The following is a 20206-nucleotide window of genomic DNA, read 5'->3' on the forward strand; positions in this document are numbered from 1 at the left end:
AAATGTTGAATGTTATGCCCTTTTCCAAATGTTAGTATTGATTTTAAATTTTAGTTCAGAAAATATTTTTAAAATATAGATCAGAATGATATATGCATCAGAAAATTTATTGCTGCATGGGGGACAACAATTAATCATTTTAAAAACTTTAATTTGTTTTTTTTTGTATTTAATTGACCATTTCTCGAAAAGATCAATCTTCAAAGTTAATTGGTCGAATTTCTTTAAAAAATCTCAAATTGATTTTTTCTCAAAATCAAATTGAAAATTGGTAAACGTACTTTGCATTGAAAAAACTATTTTTTTTCAAAACATTACAAATTCTACAAAAAAAAAAAAATAAAACTTGGTGACAGTTTTTTGCTTATATTTCTCTATGGCTCAAAAAATGCATTTTTTGGTCCTTTTCGAAACTTTCTAGATTGTATAAATTCTGATCATTTATTGAATTAAAATGACTAGTGGCCAAAGCAAATTCCATTTAACAACAAAATTTTCAATATCGATGGGTACATTATCAAATAACTAGGGGGTAAAAATAAAAAAAAATGTTTAAAAAATATTGATAAAACTTCTAATATCGTATGTGAACAATTCATTAATAGAGCAATTCTCTGAGTTTTCGGTCATTCGATTTTTTTTGTATTTTTAATCCGGCTGAAACTTTTTTAGTGCCTTCGGTATGCCCAAAGAAGCAAATTTGCATCATTAGTTTGTCCATATAATTTTCCATACAAATTTGGCAGCTGTCCATACAAAAATGATTTGTGAAAATTTTAAAATCTGTATCTTTTGAAGGAATTTTTTGATCGAGTTGGTGTCTTCGATAAAGTTGTAGGTATGAATATGGACTACACTGAAAAAAAATGATACACGGTAAAAAAAATTTTGGTGATTTTTTATTTAACTTTTTGTCACTAAAACTTGATTTGCAAAAAAACACTATTTTTAATTTTTTTTATTTTTTGATACGGGCCACGGGCCAAACATTCAATATTACGCCCATTTGAAATGTTAGTCTTGATTTTAAATTTTTGAAAATATTTTTTTCGAAAAGATCGGAAAATTTCACGAATGTTTTATGTTTTAACATTGTAAATCGGACCTATAGTTGCTGAGATATCGACATTAGAAAATGGTGGGTTGTTTGGGTGAGACTTAGAAAACATTAATTTTCCTGTTTTTTAGCCTTTGCATAGCAATATCTCAGCAACTATGGGTCGCATCAACAAAGTTCAATAAAGCAAAATATAGAGAATTTTCTCAGCTTTTCAAAAATATTTTTTTCAAAGGTAGGCAAACATGGGCACTAATTATAAAAAATGAAAAACTGCGACAATTTTCAAAAAAGTTACCTAAAAATGGCTATAACTTGAAAACGGTGCTCTTTATCAAAAAATCACTAAAGTACTTTTTGATTGCAAATTCGATTTTACATCGAAAAATGAAGTTGAAAATTTTTTGCGACCGATATTTCCATTTTTTGAAAAAATCAGTATTGATTCAAAAAATCATAACTCGGTCAAAGATTTTTTGCCCATTCTGGAAATTTCTGAAAAGTTGGCAGTTTATGTCCTCTAAAACATATCAAAAAATAAAAAAAATTAAAAATAGTGTTTTTTTGCAAATCAAGTTTTAGTGACAAAAAGTTAAATAAAAAATCACCAAAATTTTTTTTACCGTGTATCATTTTTTTTCAGTGTAGTCCATATCTACCTACAACTTTGCCGAAGACACCAACTCGATCAAAAAATTCCTTCAAAAGATACAGATTTTTGAATTTTCTCATATCATTTTTGTATGAACAGCTGCCAAATTTGTATGGAAAATTATATGGACAAACTAATGATGCAAAATGGCTTCTTTGGGCATACCGAAGGCACCAAAAAAGTTGACGATTGTCCATGCCCCACACAAAAAAGATTTTATTTGTATTGAAATTGTCCTCGACGAGGAGGGGGTCCACGTGGTTTATGGATGGTCCCTTTGAGTATTTGATCATATAAAACGACTGTAATTTTTTTGATTGAAATAGATATCAGTGCTTCAATTACTGCCTTGTATTACAGTGAAAGACTTTTTAAATATTAAAAAAAAAAAAGATGGAAATCTTAGAAAACATCACTTTGCATGAGATATTTGCATATATCGGGTAAATTCATTATCTGTGCACTGTGCTAGTAAGGGGAGAGGGTCTAATATACACCCCCTAAGGGGTGCGTCATCTTTGTCATCCATGTGAAAAAAAAGTCTCTGAAAACCTCAAAATTGTTCGAAAATAACAAATTTCTAAAAACATTTTTGATTCATTTCAAACAACTTCAATAAATGCTTTTTATATTGTCCAAAAATCATATTGAAAGTTCAATGAAAATTAGATGAAAACACAACATTTTAAAGTTTTGCAAATAACTTAAGCTATTTTTATACTACGACGCTTATTTTTTTCCAGCATAGTTTAGCAATGTCAATTTTTATGATTTTTTCCCGGAAAATTCTTCCAAATACCGAGAAAAGCAGGGTTCGCGTTTTGCCCCGTAGGTGCATATCACCCCCTCTCCCCCTATCATTCATGCACTAAAAGAAGTCACTTCATGACTATTTTATTGGTGCATTTGCTACAATATGTTTTAACAACATGCTCACTCATAACTAATTTTAATTTTTTTGAAATAGTTAGAAAGACGATTATCTAGAACGTTCAATGCTTAAATTATTAAATGAAAAAAATCTCCAATTAAACCCCCAATTACCTCTTTCGATTCCTTCTCCGAAACAGACGACCTGCCCGGAGTGTAGTTCTCGATCCTTCCCGGCTGGTTCCGGTACTGCGTCGAGCCGGACTTGATGGCCGATCCCTGGAGGGTGTTGAATCTACAACGAAAACAATCAAATTATCAATCTTTGGACCGTCGTCAAACTACGGAAGGGGGCCACCCTCACCTGGAGTAGCTGTTCGGGTTGAGTGCCGTCGGGGTTCGTCTCCGGTCGAGGGTGCTGTACTTGATCGTGTAGTCCGAGTCGTAGTTCGGTTCCGGTTCCGACTGGTAGCCGCCGCTGGTTTTGTACGGGAAGTTGCCTGGAAGGAGTTTTTGTTTGTTTGTTTGATGGTGGGAAAGAGGTTAGAATAGTTTGGTTGATGGTGGTGGGGAGCATTCCGAGATTCCGCTTCATGCAGACACAGGCTGTAATGTGTGAAATTTGCGGGGTGAAAAGGTGTGAGTTGACAAACACAGATGGCATGCAATTTGTAAGAGTGTGGTATTGGAAGTGTTTAGTTTAAGTTCTAGGTTAGGATTAATTTTATTGTAAAAGTATTGATTCTTAACACTGAATTTATATCATCAAAAATAACGCTTCCGGATTTGTTACTCTTGTCACCAAAGTCAACCACAAAAGCAGATTCCCCACGAGAGAATCGTTGGTTCTTCTGCACGAGTGGGTAAAATCGCGCACACAAATTGCATCTGGTCCTTGAGTTTGTTTGCTGGGAAGAGCTGCCGCACTTCTAGAGCAATTCAATTTTCCTTCATCCTCTCAGGTAGAGAGCCAGAGGGAAAATCCGATTTTGCCGTTGTGACTTCAGCTATGAGAGGCAATTGATGCACCTGGGGTATTGTCAATCGGGGCCTCTTCAGGGTTGGAAAAGCGGAAAATTAGAGCAAATTCGTGATTGAATCTGTGCATCTTCTTCCGAACATCCGGAACTGTCTTCGAAACGTCACTCGAGTGCAACATTGTACACGCTCATTTAAAATAATACAAATTTGGGTAACTTCGTAAAATGGCTAAATTTGTTTTCCAAAAAATCGGATATAAATTTATCTTAAAATTTGTTATTTTAGATTTCTTTTAAAAACGCGTAGAAATATCAAATAAATTGTTGTTAATTTTCTTTAAGCGTATATGCAGGTTATACCGATCCTGTTTCCGCCATTATCCTCTTGAATTAAGCAGGAGCAGCATTTCCGGACCGCCTGGCCACACTGGCGCGGTTAAGCAATTAGAAATCGATCCGGGAGTAGCGACTCCCAATCGGATCTTGCGGGTTCTGCGGCGGATTGTCGCCGGAAGCGAGTAATTAGATTCACTACTTCCGACCGATTTTGCAGCTCAGACGAGGTATCGTTTCGCAGAATCTCGCCTCGGTCAAGTCAGGATGGAGGGCGGAAATTGAATCTGATAATCTTGAAAGGGCAATGGTAAGAAGAGAAAGGGTAGGACGAACGGGGCAAAAGTGCAGCAATCTGCATCGCATTAAGGGGATGAAATTGAAGCACTGATTGAGTGCAATTTGTCTGATTGTAGAAGGTGCTTTGGTGGGGTGGCAGAAATATGATGGATTACGAGAATTTTATGGGAATAGGTTAAATTTGATTTGAATCTAAACGAAATAGCTTGATTTGATGTCAATGATTGATTTTTATTTTAAAGGTCAAATTTATTGTAAAAAAATGGGAAACATTTGATTATTTTTATGTGAATCATGAACTTAAGTTTTTTTCAAATTGTAATTTTATTGTGTTACTACTGTTTTTATTCGTTTGAATCATTAGGGATCTTCTGGTCAATTCGATGTTTTTGGCAAAATTGTAGGTTAGGACTTTTCGGAAAAATAGGTATACGAAAAAATGGATTTTTAATTTATCATTTTGTTACTAAAAGTTTAAATTCCAACATACTTTATTTTTGATTTCGCATGTAGCTTTTAGGAACTTAAAGGGTTTTTTTCTGAGTCATAGTACGTGATGTTGTAAAATAGGAGATACGAGTTTTTGAAGAAATCATTTTTTTTGAAAATATAGAAAACCAGGGCAAACAAATGTTTAAAAACCATGTTTGAAAGCAAAATTGAACTTTCAATCGAAAAGTTCTTTGTAGAGCGTCCAATTTCCCGGGGTTACAAATTTCCCGGAAAACGGGAAATTTTTAACCAGTATATTGAAAATTGTTTCAGAACTTGTTTCTGATTAATATAATGCAATTAATAATTGATGCAATTATAATTGATTAATTTAATGCATAAATCACAATTCTTTTAAACTTGTTTGAGAGAATGTGGTTTGACTCATACATTTGAAATGAAAAAAACATGCAGAAAATATGTTTTTAATGACAAATATCTTTTCTAAAACAAGTCATACTGGTTTCAGCCCTTGAACAAAATGGTACAGCTTATTATTATTTCCTTAAAGCCATACTTCTCGTGTTCGTTTTACTTCAAGTTTTGAATAAATATCTTTTTTCATTTTTGGAGCACCACTCAAACCATACAAAGTAGTTTTTTTTAATGATTTGTTTTAAAGGTTTTGTTATACCACATGATATTTAGGTTTATAATTGACACAAAAACATGATTTAAATTGTACGTAGGTACATCTAATTTGATCATGGTAAACAAAAAATGTTAAACAAACTCTCTATCTTACTTTGGCAGTATCGGGTTTATATATTTTTTAAACGAAATAACACCAAAAATTGTATAAAAATCATATCTACATTGTAGTAAATCTTTTCATTATGCAAGATCTTTTTCCAGTTGTTTGAGAAATTAATATCATCAGAAATCAATGTTGATATCAAAATTTCTGATAATCTGATACATATATGAATTTAGCAATGAATATAATTGAACAAAATAATGATAAGTTTTTTTTATTAATTTAAACATATTGGTTCTAAAAAGTCAAGAAATTGTATGCTTCCGCTTCAATTTCGGGAATTCCTGGGAAATTTACAAATTTCCCGGGAAACGCAAAATATTTTTATCCGAGAAATCCCGGGAATTCCCGGGATGGGAAATCGAACGCTCTAGTTCTTCGCAATTTGATTGATAAAATTCACGGTCCAAGATATAGTTACTTTATTTTTTTGCATTTGAAAAATACTTCTTTGAAGTAAAGCACCATAAAAATAATTCAGATTCTTTGTGGACTGTAGTAGAAACGAATTGCCCGATATCCAAATTTCCAAAGAGAACATTGTTGGAAATTTCTGAAAGTATTAAAATAGTAGTTTATGCAACAAGTTGCAAAAAGAGGATTTTTTCAGCACGAGTCGTAAATTTATCCAACGAGGTTCACCGAGTTGGATAAATACGAAGAGTGCTGAAAAAATCAAGTTTTGCAACGAGTTCCATACAACATTTTTTGCAATTCCAAAAACCACACACTGAGTGAAATTTTAAGTCAAATTTTAATGTATTTTGTCAATAAATCGTTTAAATCAAAAAAATGTTGAAAAGTGTTACTTTTCGAAACAAGTGCTGAAAAGATCAATTTTTCGGTACCCATTTGAGTAGAATTTTTCAGCATTTATTTTGAAAAGTGTTGCTATTCGATTCTGTTATTTTTGGTACAGAAAAGTAGGCTATTTCGTCGTTCAAGAATGACAGGAAAAGTAAGTAGTTTCACGACGGAATTGCAATTGCGCTGTGAAACCGTCAACTTTTCCTGTCCTTCTGGGGAAACGAAACGGCCTACTTTTCCCTACCAAAAATAACAGAATGGAAAATTTATATCTTTCAATACCAGTGCTGAAAAGTTCTACTTTTCAGCACTGAAATGGGTGCTGAAACACTTGTATCGAAAAACGGTGAATTTACTAAACACATGAATGTTTGACATAAATTTCCATTCAAGAAGCGTTTTTTGGAATTTTTTTGTCCAGGTTTGCGATATTTTACAAAAATATCTTCTAGACCAGATTTTGCACCATCGCGCATTATGCCTCAGAAGAAGTCTTTTTAAGTCCCCTAAAATATGTTAAAAATTAAGAAAATTGATAGATACTAATTTTGGCAGGAGGGAAAATAGTTAAACAAAAATATTGGATTGTTTTCCCGAAAAGTCCTTATCATATTTTACAACTTTGTCCAAGAAAACAAATCAGTGAGAAAATCCCTTTTCAAAATTCAGAATTTCATACATTTTCATATTCATTTTGTGCCACCAAAACTGTTTTGAAAAACGAATGATGCAAAATTGCTTCTTTTGACACGCAATAAAAAGCATGGAAAAAGTTTCATCGAGATCAAATAAAAAAGAATTTAAAAATCACGAATAATTTGGGAAGTTGTAGAGAACTACTCTCAGAAAAGAAAGACGGCTATTTGTTATATTTGTTTTATGTAGAATGAAATTTCCCCGAAGTTGAATTGATAAGTAAGCGTATGAACATCTTTTTTGTCGTAGTAACTAGTAACATCGTCTATCTTGAAGCGCAATATTTACAGCAGCAAAAGCAGTTAAATGTTATGTAAAATGCAGTTATGTTCTGTTTGGTTAAATATGCGAAAGCTAGCATGAGTTTGAAATTTGTTTTTTTTATCAGTAAAATTTGGACAATGGATTTATCACCTCGACGTGTTTTGTACCGCACGGTCACAAAGTCATCTGCGGAAAGGGTTTGTTTGATTTTTGTTGTGTATTTTGTTGGGCCAAAAGGTAGTGTCGGTTTTTGATTTATATGAAAAGAGAGAAAAAGCAAACGATTTTTGAGGGTGTGAATAGTTTGTTTCCAGGGGATGGTTTCAGTACATTGATTTAATCTACGGAAAGTGGAATTCTTCTCAACCAATCAGCTGCAGCTGTCTCGACGTAAGCTCCGTGATCAACGTTCTGGTACAAGCTTAAGCAGCTCGTCCTCGAAGGGGAGCATTTCTCAAGTCTTAACGGGAAAGCATTGCTCGGTGGAAAGCTCCACAATCTTCGTTGATTGCAATTGCTTTGCCACTGTTGCACATTGCTTTGATAAGAGTTGGATGATTTGGCGTGTCTCAGAAACGACCATGGGATTCTAGTGTGACGTTAGGGTGGTTCTGTGCTTATGAAACTAAAAAGTAATATAATAATCTCCTTAAAATTGTATGAATCCATATTGATCAAAATAAGTCTAAGGAAGAAATGCTCCAGGATTTCTGCTTAATCAACTGCTGCTCACATGGTCCTGAACGTTCCCCTTGAAGACAGCAGCATCTAATGCATGCTCAGCACGAATATCCTTGAATGTGGCATCTTGCGCATCTGAGAAGGAGACCTTCACCACCACCCGCAGCAAAGATGATGATCTTCATCAGGATGCAAACCAAGTTACGAGTTGTTTCTGTTTGGTCTCCGGATTGGAGTCACCATACTTTCTAGCTTGAGAAAAAAGACATGATACAAAATTTAAACTATCCGAAATAGGAAAACTTGGCATTTTCTCAAAATTCAAAAACACAGGCTTTTACCCTAACATTCGTTCCACCTCAGGAGACCACCATCGTATGACGAATAGTTTCAGCACAGCGTCTTCAAAAGCAGCAAAAGAGAAAAAAGGAACCCGAGCAAAATAAACTTTTGCTCTAAATTTAATTTGAGCGTTCCAGCGCAGCTCGAAAACGAAGTCAAACAACAATTGAAAACATGTTAGACATTTTGCGCTTGAAAGGATGCTGGCTCCACTCCTGAGGTCGTGGAAAAAGTCTGGTGGAAAGGTTAATAATAACTGTGACATTGTGGAAAAGTTGTTGCTGAATTTAGAATGTCGTGTTACTTAAGTCGTGCTTAGGTTGCATGTTGGCCAACACAAATTTTTATAAAGTTTTTCTCTTCGTTTCCCATAAAAATCTACCCAAAAATAAGTAGGAAAATCATTTGATATCAACGCTTGATTATTTTGTAAAAATATTTCAACTTTTATCAACTTTATCTAACGCAAATATAATCCGATTCTTGCTTCAATTGATCCGGAAGAATTTCTCGAAAGATATCCGATAAGGGAGATCCAAAAGGGTTCGTTTTAGTTTTTTTGCAAAAAAATAAAATAAATAAAGTAATTTTTATACATGAAAAATAATTTCAATAATTGAAAGATATATTTGAAATGTAATTGAGAAAATCTTACGGCAATGGTTGAGTTTTGAATTTGGAAATACTTCTAGGAAATTAACCTTGACAAACTTTGGGCAGCAAGTGCCTTTTTGATTGCATATTGAATTGTCAATGGATTTTTGCTTAAATTATTTGTTTTGTTTTTTTTTTAATTTGTACTTTGACAAATAACTAACGAATACCAGGATTTTTTTTTGTATTTTGAACCCGTTTCGCTGAAACAAAAAAAAACATTATTCTGGAATTTTAGCTTTGGTTGTGAAAATAGTTGAACAGTTGAACACTTAGTATTCGATAGGAATTGTTCAGCATTAAAATTAACTTTTTTACTGAGCGTATAAGTGCGCCCATTCCGAGAATTCCCGGAACAAAATTCCCGGGATTTTTTGAAAACCGGGAATGCCCAAATCCCGGGAATTTACATATTTTGTTCCGGGAATTCCCGAAATTAAAAAAAAATTAATTGTGGTCTGGAGATTCAGATTTTGTTGTGGAAATAGATAAACAAAAAATGTAAAAAAATTAGTATTCAGATCCGAAAAACTGCCTAGCGCTTTAAATATGTTCTATTTAATTTAATATATTTTCACAAGACTGGGTATCATTTATATTTTCGAATATTTTTTATTTGAAAAAAAAAAAACATATTTAACTATTTTTCATCAAATCTGGGGCAAATCAGGACAAATTTAACAAATTAAGACAGCTATTTAAGCCATTTTTTTTATTTCGGTGAAAACAGGAACAGACCAAAACAATTAGTACATCAGTCCCATTTTGCTCCAATTGGCGGTAGTTACTTAAAGATAATTTGTAAAGTATGTTTCATATAAAACATAATATTCTAATCTAATCTAATCTAAAATTTTACATTGACTGGAATAATTTTATTTGTTTTCTGTTTTTTTTCAGATATTTGTAAATACATATTTAATATTTTTCTGGTCACGTCATTAAAAAAATAGAGGAAATATATTTATAAGAGACTTATTTTATTTGAATCACATTGAATAAAAATTGAGTTTCATTTAAAATTCAAAGCACAACAAAAACAAAAAAAAAAAACATTTTTAATTTCTTTTAAGCTATTTGAAAACTAATGTCTTTGTTCAGATTGAAGTGTAGACTATCACTAGGCTTAGTGATTTTTCACGCTCGAAAATTGCAAATTTCACGGGGACATCAAATTCAAAACATCAAATTTCACGCAAATTTCGCGGGACGTGAAAAATGTTAAAATAATTCTGAAAATCTTATGTACCAGCCGTACTATCAAACATTTTTTTATATTTGTTTTACTAAATAAAAAAAAATCTTATGTAAAACTAATCTTAATCATATAGGATGAAAAGTTGTGGTTGACTACAATCTGTTGTATATCTGAAAACAACTGTCCTTGTTTAGTCTTGATTATCACAAGTTTACCGTTATAAACAATTTCATGATTTGATGCAGTAAAAACTTTATAAATGTAATGAACATAGTTTTATTAACATTTTAAGAATATCTTGGGAGTCCTGGAACTCCCGGGACTTAAAAATAATTTTAAACTCTACCTACAGTTTTACAGCCACTTAGTTCAAAAATGACGACTTGACGAAGATGACTTGAATCGTTTTACAAAGGTATTTTAAACAATTTTTTAAATAAAACTTTGTTAACACATTTCTACAGATTTTAATTGAAATTGTTTTTACTTCCAAACAAATAAATTATTTGAACGCCAAAACGTTTGGCACGATTTTAAGAACTTTAAAAACCCAAATCCATCCCAGATCAATGTTTTTTTTAAATTGAGAAAGTTATGAGCAGTACAAAATGAAAGGATTAATTCTCCTCTACTTTACGATAAACTGAACTAATAAATATTTATTTAAGTTTGACTCTGAACCATTTCAAATAATTTATTTTGTACTTAATTTTGTCAACAGTGATTAGTTAACAAAGTCTAAAGATTCATTTAAAAAATGCGAAAAAATGGCTTTCATGATTTTAATCGATGATTGCTAAAACTAGCATAACGCTGATTTGCTGATTGAAAGCTATCCAGCTAAATTTGAATCAATATTTAATCAAATCGCAATGAATCAAGATTTAGTCAAATAAACATCTCCGACCACAAATCCTGCTCTCGCTATCAACTGAAAATCTCTTCGAAAGTGTCAGTGCGGTTTCGCCATTTCGTCTGACTGCATCCGCTCAAATTTGGGCAACTTTTGCGGTTGCAAAAGTAAAGTTTTAATTTAATACAATCACTCGCAATTACACACGTACACACTGCTGCCAACTGCTAACGATGGTTATGATGGGAACTTTTCCCAGCTGGGGCGCAGCAGCATTTCCGCTGCAGTTTTCAACCCGAATTGTTTAATTAATTCCATCAAACTTTTGGAAACGAGCGCGAGCCAGCCAGATTTGGGCAGCTCACTTAAAAAGTAAGCTTTTCGAAAATCAAAAGCAGTTTTCACCCCTCAACGAAATGAACAAATCCGAGTTGATTGTTTCTGATTGGACCCTCTTTTCCCTCGGAAGAAAATCGCAACAGTTTTGAAAGGAGCTTCCCGCAGCGGAGCGATAGCTTTCGGTTCAAATTTAATTAACTTTTGACTTTTTGATGACTCGTCAACAACCTTCGAAGAGCTGATTAATGATTGCGCGCTGTTGCTGATTGGTTGATTGGGGGATCTCTCAGTTTTGGGGTTTTGGGATTTTCGACGGAAAATTATGATACAACAGTGGAATTTTCAAGGAGGGAGAGGGGTGGCAAAAAGGGACAAATATCGGGGGAATTTCCGGGGATTGTGGGACCGAAAGTTCAGAGCTTGAGTTATTTACCATCGTCGTGGGCTTTGTGCAGGGTTTGGTACATCTTTTTGTACCATTTGGCCTGGTTGTTTTCGTCCACTTCCTGATTGTTTTTTGGTTTATTTTGATCGCATTCAGGGAATAAAAGAAGATAATTTATTAGGTGAGGAACAACGAGAGACTGTTGTTGAAGAATCTTTTGAATGTGAGTAAAATCGAACTAAATGTTTTTGAAAAATAATTCTTTCTGTCTTCAATAACTAACTCACTCACTAACTCACTCACTAACTCACTCACTAACTCACTCACTAACTCACTCAATTACTCACTCACGCACCCACTCACTGCTACAATGACCACCCTGACCCAACTCTTACAGATCTTAACGTGAGGGGCATGCCCTCGCGGGTCATCGGCCCGACGCCGTCGACCTTTCGGGGCGACAGCTGTGCCATCGTCGGGGTGCTCCGCTGCTGGTGGTGGTCCACCGTGGATTCCGGTTCGCTCAGGTAATCCACCTGTCGACCCACCGGTTGACCTGTTCAACGGAATAAGAAGAAGCACACACACACACACACAGAGGAGAGAGGAAGGGTGGTTGAGGTGTTTTTGTGTGTTGAGTGGGGTGCCGAAAACAAATACAGAGATAAAATCAGTGATTAATTGCCGCTCTTTTGTTTGGGGTGAGGGGAAAAAGTGCCAAAATTAGTACTTATTTCGCTGGCTCTGCCCAGTCGAGTGCCGCTGCCGCTGCGCTGGTACGAGGTCTGCTGGTTCGTAGTCGTTCTTTGGCTGGTCGATGACTGGTAGACATTGGACTGATTGCTGGCAGACTCGAACGTGCTCAGCTGCTGGCCAATTTTACCATCTGAAAGAGGCAAAGGAGCAGAAAATGATCGATGTGAAATGGGTTAAAATGCTGGGAGGAAATGGAAAATTAATAACTTGAGAAGGAGGAAGTCGGGAAAAGTTTTCGAAATTTCGATAGAGTTCACACCTTAGTTCCGCAAAAAAGTTGAGATTTGAGCATGGGAGTGATAAATTTTAACCTAACTGCAACGGATTTCACAGGAATGTTGCTTCCTTTGCAGTCGTTTCGGGACGAAAAAGTTTCACTCTGCAGTATTGCGGATGAAGGAAAAGTTTCTGAATGTGCGGAAACGGAGGAATTCGGTTCCCAATATCAGATGTGGCAAATCGAATTTTGAACAGAAATCCGGAATGAACATTCGTTCGAACGGCGCAGGTTCCCAAAACATTGGAAACTGAAAGTTTATTTTTGTTTACCAAATCAAATCGTCATAAAAATATAATCATAAAATCATAAAATCATAAAATCATAAAATCATAAAATCATAAAATCATAAAATCATAAAATCATAAAATCATAAAATCATAAAATCATAAAATCATAAAATCATAAAATCATAAAATCATAAAATCATAAAATCATAAAATCATAAAATCATAAAATCTTAAAATCTTAAAATCATAAAATCATAAAATCATAAAATCATAAAATCATAAAATCATAAAATCATAAAATCATAAAATCATAAAATCATAAAATCATAAAATCATAAAATCATAAAATCATAAAATCATAAAATCATAAAATCATAAAATCATAAAATCATAAAATCATAAAATCATAAAATCATAAAATCATAAAATCATAAAATCATAAAATCATAAAATCATAAAATCATAAAATCATAAAATCATAAAATCATAAAATCATAAAATCATAAAATCATAAAATCATAAAATCATAAAATCATAAAATCATAAAATCATAAAATCATAAAATCATAAAATCATAAAATCATAAAATCATAAAATCATAAAATCATAAAATCATAAAATCATAAAATCATAAAATCATAAAATCATAAAATCATAAAATCATAAAATCATAAAATCATAAAATCATAAAATCATAAAATCATAAAATCATAAAATCATAAAATCATAAAATCATAAAATCATAAAATCATAAAATCATAAAATCATAAAATCATCAAGTTTTGTCAAAAGTCAAATAAAAGGTCAAAATTTATAGTTTTTGGTTTTAAGTTTTTGGTTTTAAGTTTTTTGGGTGATTGGAAGCCGCAAATTTTACACAAACTTTGCCAAAGAAAGGTATCAAAATTCGAGAAAATACAAGTAAAATAAAAAAAATCATAAAGATTTGAGAAGCACTTCCATCCATCGTTTTCCAACAGTTTCGCGAAACTTTTCGTTTTCTTCCCCTCAGAGAACGAGATCAAACCAACCAACGAGTGAATAATGTCTCTGAGGGCGATCAACTTTTGCGATTGGAAGTTTTTCGAGGAAAAGTTTCGGATCCGGGAAGGAAAATCTATCTTTCCATCATTAGCGGCGTAACAGATTCATTTTTTTCTAGGGAGGGTTTCCTTCCGTATTTTGATCGATGGTACTGTTTTCTTTTTCTGCAACGCAGTTTATCTTTTCGGTTATTGAATTTTAGTTAGGAAAAAGTCTGAGCGGAAATATTTCTCCACAAAGTTGAGCTTGCGTAACGGGAAAGTTTGTTCTTTTTCAGCAGAAACCACAATGGCAAGTTTTATTTCTCCTGCCACTTGACGGAAACGAGCACAGGTAAAGCTTATCCTTCCGGTGGGAAAGCTGTTTGCTCTTAAGTTTTCGTCATAAAATTTACCCACCACGTTTCGTGCAAATTATTTGAAGAAAGTGTTTAGTTTTTGGCTGGCAGCAAAGTCGACGCCCGTAAAGTAGTCACGTTTTGCGCAAAATGTTGAAATTTGTCGAAAGTTTTGTCGCCACCCCGAAAAAGCAGGTCAGCTTGCTCGTCAAAATTTCAGACGAGAGACAGCTCGTTGATGGAAAAACTTGCTCCTTCTGCGATGACGGTGTCCAGTCAGCATTCGCATATTTTAGCAGAAACGAGGGGCTCAAACTTTGTTCCGCCTTGTTTTGATTCTTGGGGCGATGTTGTTGCTTCCGTTTTTTTTATTTTGTTGCAAAAGTGTCGCCAAAGCTCTTTGGAGACGGAGCAAATTTGAATTTTGGAAGAAAAAGTTGAAAACGAATATCCCAGTCTTGATCGAATATTGAATCGTGCGGATTCAACTGATAAAACATTAGCACAGTAGCAGAACTGTAAGAATACATTAAACATATTGTGATATTTTTTGATTAAAAATTTTGGAAATTAGGGTTTAAAATTGATTTTTTACATTATTTTAATCAATATAAAAACATTTGTTCTGATATCCTTCAGTCTTTGAGCAGTTATGTTAATACAGTGGAGTCACAAAATGAATTGGTTTTGCAGCGCGCCTGTGTTTCAAATATAGGTGGCGCCAAAATGAGGTTACTTGCCAAAAATCGTATTCTTCTCTGCTGGATTGAAGAACAAAATCGCTTATTTCTCATGTTTCCTTGCATCAATCTTAATGAAACTGGTTGCAAATGACGAGAATTTTTTTTTGCTTTAAAATGATGAACATTATTTTTTGGGCGCGCAAAAATTTTTGACCTTTTTCTTTTAAAAACATGTTTTGGAACACGAAAAAATGAGTTTCCCCGTGTATATCAATGAAATAAACAGTTGTATAGTTGATAACAGATGTGTTAACGTATATTCAACAATTTTTATTGATTTTTGACAGACTTTGTTGCCATTAGTTCAAATTACTTTGTTTTAATTAATTTACAATTTTCTCATAGAAAAATCAAACAAATATTGGAAAGTTGTACACCAAATTGTTGGAAATAATTTTTCTCATCTGAATCCGGCAAAAGTTCAATAAAAATGTTGATTTTGAAGGTAAAAAAAATCAGACCATCCATAAACCATAACTAAGCTTGATCCATTGTGTGAAGTCATTATTTTGTAGCAAATAAGTAATCCTGGAGAGAAACAAAGTTTGTTTACATCCGTAAGAAAACAGTGTTCTGAATTTGTGGATTTCAAGGGTCAATGTTTTTCTTTGAAAACTTGATATAAAACGTAAAAAAATACAGCTGGTCAATACATCAATCGAAACATCACAAGAAAAGCTTTCTTATGAAGGTAAAAGCGAATCACTGAGTTCAATTATCATTTTGCTATGATATTTTAAACATTGGCCGATCTGTAAACTGTTCCGAATATCAGGGATGACTGTAAATTGGCCAATGTTGAAATGTAAACTAAGAGTCTAAACCGCTCACGCCAGTTGATGTTTACATTAGGAACGAGTTGTCTTGTCGCAGGATCCTGTTGGACGTTCCGAGAAAAACGCGTTTTAATGTATGAGCTTGAATGAATAAAGATAGCGTAAGCAATGTAAACAATAACAAGCACGTTTTGTTTGACAGATCGTTATGAGTAGGCTTAGTGATTTTTCACGCTCAAAAATTACAAATTTCAGGGGACCCTTATTTCAAAACACAAAATTTCACGGAAATTTCACGGAAAGTAAAAAATGTAAAAATAACTTTGAACAAAAAAAAAACGAAGTTGACTTTATAGCTGTCAGCCACTATTGCTAGTACCAACCACTAGTGTCTTCCTTTTATCTACAAGGACTTCGCCACCCTGGTCTCCTAAGTGTATGAGAGTATGGCACGGAGCGACGGCGCCGAATACCCATATTTACACAAAGAATTTTAGAGCGCCCGCCGCGGGATTCGAACCGGCAACCTCTGGATTGTGAGCCCAGTGCGCGGTCCGATTGATCCACATGGACGGGACCAGCGCCATAACTTTGAACATCTTATGTTAAAAATACAGAAACTATTTGTATGCTTCTTTAAATATTTTTGTTTCAAAAAACATAACAAGTTCTTCACTAAATTTGAACGTGACACATTAAAAAACTTTTCCTATTTCCTTGAATACTTTTTAGGGTCTTCATTTAATTTTTAAAAAGAAAAAATTTAAAAATCAATATACAAAAATATTTTAATGTGTTATGAATCTTCAAGATATTATTCAAAATCAAAACAGAAAACAAACAAAAAGTGATACTTTTAACTTCCACGGGACTATCCAACTATCACCCCAAATAATCAAATATCGTGAAAATTAAACAGGACTTAAAAAACTCTGAAATGTTCTCAAAAGGTGATTTCAAACATCAAAAATGATATTAATTACATCTTGAATAAATCAAGCTTGAATCTTTGAATTTCTTTTAAAATTATACCTTTCAAATAAAATAGTAGTCAAACTGTTAAAACAGCGAATGAAAATATTACTTAATTTAGTTAGTTTCCTAAGAAAAACATATAGACTAAAATTGATATTCTAAACAGAGCAATTCCAGCCCAAAACAGGAATTTTTTAGGTACTTTTTTCTCGACTCTCTCCGATTTCAATGAAACTTTGTAGACATGTTATCCTACGCTTATATAACAAGGGAATGATGAAAAGAGAGGAATCACAAATCCCTTTAAATAATTTCAAGATTTTTCAGGTGTAAACCGAAAATGCGATCAAAAATTAAATTGGAAGAATAAGGCCTTTAACTGCTTATTGAATTGTCGGTGTACAGGCTGCCGCACGGTTTAATCATTTTCTGACGTACGTTCAATTTTACAGTCCAAAACCAGTCACTGAAATGAAAAAATAAAAATTCTTTTTCAAATTTTCTTTCCTTGATTTTTGTGCACCTACGTCGAAGACCAAGATTGTTTACTTTTTGCTCTTTGGTCTGACAGTCTTGGTCTGACAGATTTGGTCTGACACCTTTATCATGGATTTTGGTCTGGTCTAGGCGAGGGATAGGACACAGCACCTTCCTGTTATATAAGCCATTTTTGTGTATATGGAGCCAGTTACACTCGAGAATAACATTTGAGAAGAACGTAAGTGTTTTAAATATTTTTGTATTTCGTAATTTAAATATTGCTTTAAATATTCTTGAAGCCGTTGCATCGAATCAAAAAGTGGTCAAAGACAAACTTGTAGGAAATTTGACGGGCTTTCCGAAAAAAATACACTGAAAGAAAAAAACGAGCCACTTTCATGAGATTTTTAGATTTTTAAGCTAAAAATTTAAATTTGTAGGGGAGCTCAAGTTTTTTTTTCGCTCAAATTTTTTGTGAAAATAGCCTAAGATGTTACAAAAAGACTGACGAAAAATGAAGGATGGAGCAACTCACCTAAAAAAATACAAAAATCATTTACTGCAACTGTTTTTTACAAAAATGCTCTAAACATCAAAATTTTCAAAAACCGATTACGGAAATCGATTCTCCAGACAATTTTACATAAAAGTCTTCATATTGACCATTGTCCTAAGTCCAATCCTTGTGAAGTTATAGCGGTTTTAAAAATTAAAATGTTGAAAAAAATAGGTTTTTTATGGTTTTTGGCAATTCCTATATGACAGACTTGATTTTTCAGTTTCAAAAATATGTTTACCGGAAAGCTCGTCAAATTTCCTACAAGTTTGTCTTTGACCACTTTTTGATACGATGCAACGGCTTCAAGATACAGCAATATTTAAATTACGAAATACAAAAATATTTAAAACACTTACGCCCTTCTCAAATGTTATTCTCGAGTGTAACTGGCTCCATATACACAAAAATGGCTTATATAAGCGTAGGATAACATGTCTACAAAGTTTCATTGAAATCGGAGAGGGTCGGGTACAACCGATTCCCTATTTGACATGGAATTGCTCAACAGCAATCTATTTTTTCAATATTTAGGGGAAATATACCCATTTTAATCACACTAAGCCGTTCGACCCATTCTCATCACTTTTGCCATTTTCCGCTATTAAATCATCATTTTCAGATGTATCAACAATGATGAGTTGCTTGCTCACTTTTATTTGAGCTATTTATTACTTTGGGACAGTCAAAAACACTTTCTTTAAGCTGTAATTCATGATCAATGTGCTGATAGGCCGATAATAGAAATAGGGTATAGTTCCCCTATCTTTAGTCTAATGAAATTCAATTTTTCTTTCTATGCTCTGATTGCTTGCTCCTCCGGTTAACGATATATTGGCTCAGGGAAAGACGACTGTTTCTACTGAATGTTACTTTTACATGAATGTTTGCTTTGAATTGATGTTAAAAATTAAATCAATTCAATTATTAAAATCTGTGCGAACTTTCAGAACTTCTTGCAATATACTTGTTCAATGAATTTTAACAAGTAACTGCAATCAAATGATTGATGATATCATCCTTGTGATAACTTGATATGTTTTTACTTTAATTGATTTTTGTCAAAATTATTTAAGTATTCGCAGCATTCTCTTCTCAGTAATTCGTCAGCTGTGTGCTATCTTGTGACATAGACCATTTTGGTCGAAAATGAGTTAATGATGAGGTTTTGCTATACTTAACAAACACTACAAGATGCTTTAACCCGATTTTGGAAACTCGCTTCCGTTTCCCGGATATGGGAATACACACTTGTGACTTAGACCAATTTATCCTCAAAATGATCGTGCACACTTCCGTAGTAACATTTCAATAGGGCGAATCTGCATTTGTAAACAAGCAGTCTATCCATTTCGCTTAAGTGACAGTTCACGTCAAGTAAGAGGGGGATAGACTGCTTGTTTACAAATGCAGATTCGCCCTATTGAAACGTTACTACGGACTTGTGACACGTCATACATGGTGTTGGAAAATGCGGAAAATTTTTCTTGTTTTTCACAAATTTATGTTGATACACATTTTCTGAAGGCAATGCAATCTTTTGTTTTTGAAAATATACTGATTAAGTCGATTAAACCATTGATTTGAGCTTATTTTAGTTTGAATGGGAATTCTGTGCACACTTGTGACACGTAGTACAATTTTACTTTCGAAACACACTTGTGACACGTGCTTTTCAGATTTTTGTTTACATAATTTACTGTATCTTTTAACTGGTGTAACCAAATTAGTTGAAACTTGGAGCGTTTGTTAAGCGAAAGTATACGAACCGATTGCTTCAAAAAGTTTGGCTATACCATTCATAGTTTTGAAAATATTTATCATCAAACTTTAAAAATCGATTTTCTCAAAAAGTACTAAATGGTCGTTGTCACAAGATAGCACACAGCTGACGAAATGTTGGAACAATTTTATGTTAATGTGTTTTTTGCTTACAATTTTTCAATATGCATATCATGCTTTTCCATTCAAATTATATAAAAAGTCTTTCTAAATGAAATATTTATTATGTTGTTATTCCATAGAGTCGGTTTCAGAAAATTGATAAATTTCACGGGATTTCACGGAATTCTTTAATTTTCACGATTTTCACGCTGTCCGCGAAATTGTGAAAATTCACTAACCCTAGCTATGAGCATTGTCCCGAAGTTTGGTTGAATTTGGTTTCCCGGAGTCCCGAGTTATAAAAAAATATTTTGGGGTTTCTGTGAAGGTCAAAAGGCGAGGCAAGACGACAAAGACGATTATGGTTGTCTGTAACGCAAATGAAACGATTTTTTGCAGTGTTCTCCCAGGAATACGCTCAAACTAGTGCACAGCCCAATCGCAAGCGCCAGCCAAGCCGGTTGCATGTCGCCAAATTTGAGATCCCT

At 33.5% G+C, this 20206-nt stretch overlaps 1 protein-coding gene across 2 annotated transcripts in view; it reads right to left on the bottom strand.

The window, feature by feature from the left end:
• LOC6052304 (sorbin and SH3 domain-containing protein 1) overlaps positions 1–20206 on the bottom strand; it is a 148165-nt gene that overhangs the window by 44748 nt on the left and 83211 nt on the right. For both annotated transcript variants that reach the window (XM_038260162.1, XM_038260161.1), the window contains exons 4-9: positions 12391–12546; positions 12056–12216; positions 11709–11781; positions 7359–7394; positions 2944–3079; positions 2754–2874 (exon numbers count right to left, since the gene is read on the bottom strand). In XM_038260162.1, the coding sequence (XP_038116090.1) occupies positions 2754–2874; positions 2944–3079; positions 7359–7394; positions 11709–11781; positions 12056–12216; positions 12391–12546 (683 nt within the window). The remainder of the gene's footprint in view (positions 1–2753; positions 2875–2943; positions 3080–7358; positions 7395–11708; positions 11782–12055; positions 12217–12390; positions 12547–20206) is intronic.

The sequence above is a fragment of the Culex quinquefasciatus genome, chromosome 3, assembly GCF_015732765.1.
Source record: "Culex quinquefasciatus strain JHB chromosome 3, VPISU_Cqui_1.0_pri_paternal, whole genome shotgun sequence".
Lineage (NCBI taxonomy): Eukaryota > Metazoa > Arthropoda > Insecta > Diptera > Culicidae > Culex > Culex quinquefasciatus.